This window comes from Etheostoma spectabile, chromosome 12 (genome assembly GCF_008692095.1).
Source record: "Etheostoma spectabile isolate EspeVRDwgs_2016 chromosome 12, UIUC_Espe_1.0, whole genome shotgun sequence".
NCBI lineage: Eukaryota > Metazoa > Chordata > Actinopteri > Perciformes > Percidae > Etheostoma > Etheostoma spectabile.
The window spans coordinates 27,197,102-27,198,928 of NC_045744.1; the positions used below are offsets into that span (position 1 = coordinate 27,197,102).

General features: G+C 42.1%; 1 protein-coding gene across 1 annotated transcript in view; it reads left to right on the forward strand.

The window, feature by feature from the left end:
• Positions 1–1,827, forward strand: part of gtf2b (general transcription factor IIB) — a 9,762-nt gene extending 7,935 nt beyond the window's left edge. The window contains exons 6-7 of the mRNA XM_032532472.1: positions 361–642; positions 1,328–1,827. Of these exons, the coding sequence (XP_032388363.1) occupies positions 361–642; positions 1,328–1,461 (416 nt within the window). The 3' untranslated portion in view covers positions 1,462–1,827. The remainder of the gene's footprint in view (positions 1–360; positions 643–1,327) is intronic.

Consider the following 1,827-nt stretch of genomic DNA (forward strand, 5'->3'; position numbering starts at 1 on the left):
ACATAGGATAAGAAATTGTTTGCTGAATTACTTGAACTTTTTCTAGAACAAAGAATGCATGGATATATGATGGTTGTACTAATATTAACATCAATTTGAAATTTGCTCTCCTCTTTTCCTGAAAAATCCTTTTCCTGGGATTTAATCTGTGGTGTGTAATGTGCCAATAACTAAAGGCCATTTGTCTCCGGTTACTATGATCTCAAAGAAGGAAACATCCTATTTATAGAAGTAAGAGATTACAGTTTGTGAACTTCCTCTTCTCTAATTTACTGCGACGGTTCCAGTAGAGTCGACAGAGAAACAGAAATAGCTGATAAGAGAAACATTTCTTTGACGTCACTGCATCTACCTCCACAGAGATCTGCGCCGTGTCCCGGATCTCCAAGAAGGAAATAGGCCGGTGCTTCAAGCTGATCCTGAAGGCGCTGGAGACCAGCGTTGACCTCATCACCACCGGAGACTTCATGTCTCGCTTCTGCTCGAACCTGGGCTTGCCCAAACAGGTGCAGATGGCGGCCACCTTCATCGCCAGGAAGGCTGTGGAGCTGGACCTGGTCCCCGGCAGGAGCCCCATCTCAGTGGCTGCAGCAGCCATCTACATGGCCTCCCAGGCCTCTGCAGAGAAGAAGACACAGAAGGGTGAGTGGTAATGCTGTCAAGACCACATACATGTTACTGAAATGTTTTTTTTTCTCCCGTATAAATGAGTTATATTTACATATACTGGTAGTAGAGGTCCTCATAGGCCAAGATTTCTGACCTGCAAAAAATACTACCTAACCTGGCGTAAATACAGACCCAGCAGTCCATGAACATTCAAACTTAACTGAGACGACAGCGCATGTATAGACAGTAAAATCACTGTCAGATCATCCAGGCTTTAAGGTGTCTGTTTTATTGTTCGGTTATATACCCATAAACCACTGCTCGTGTAACCACACATATCTTGTGTGCTGAATCCAATATCTTCGTTGGTAATATTAAAGCCATTAGATAAATGTAGTGGAGTACATGGTTAAGTACATAGTACTTAGAGTTGGCCACTGAAAATGAGTAAAAAGCGGAAGTGTACGTCCCTCAAGTTAAAGTTGTTCTGTTACACCAGCATAATAAAAGGCAAATGGGTAAAGCTGAGACAGTCTGCATCACGTCTTAATGGTCTGATAAAAGTGTCTCTCGTCAGTCATTCACCCTGTTGGAACAGTGGTGTCCCTCCAGCTCCGGATGGGATTTTGTGTAATTTAATGTCCATTTGATTTGCATTTTTAAAGCTACAGAAAAATGCCGTAGGTTGGGTTTAACGTCGTCTCTGATGCTCTCTCAGAAATCGGGGATATTGCCGGTGTTGCAGATGTGACGATCAGACAGTCATACCGACTGATCTACCCGCGCGCTGCAGAACTCTTCCCTTCAGACTTCAAATTCGACACACCCGTCGACAAGCTGCCCCAACTGTGAAGACGACGCTCCCTAAACAGTGACGATATGTTTCTGCTGTACTTAGGATTGTATACTTTCTTTAAAATCATATTTGTGTTGGATTTGGAAGATTTCTCTTGTCCCTCCTAAGACTTGTAGCCTTTTCTCAAGGCGCCCTCACAGGAATAAAATGGACACATTCCAGTGCTTAAACAAACGTCTTGCAGACTGTACTCACAGTATTTCTTTTGAGTGTATATACTGTATCATGTATGTATGTCCAAGTGGGAAAATGTAATTGATGCTTGCAATTTTAGGCTGGTTTCATACTGTATACATAAACCTTGTTTTTGTAGTAAAATGACCTGGTTCTATTTTGTTAGTTTGAATTGTAGTAATTTAAAA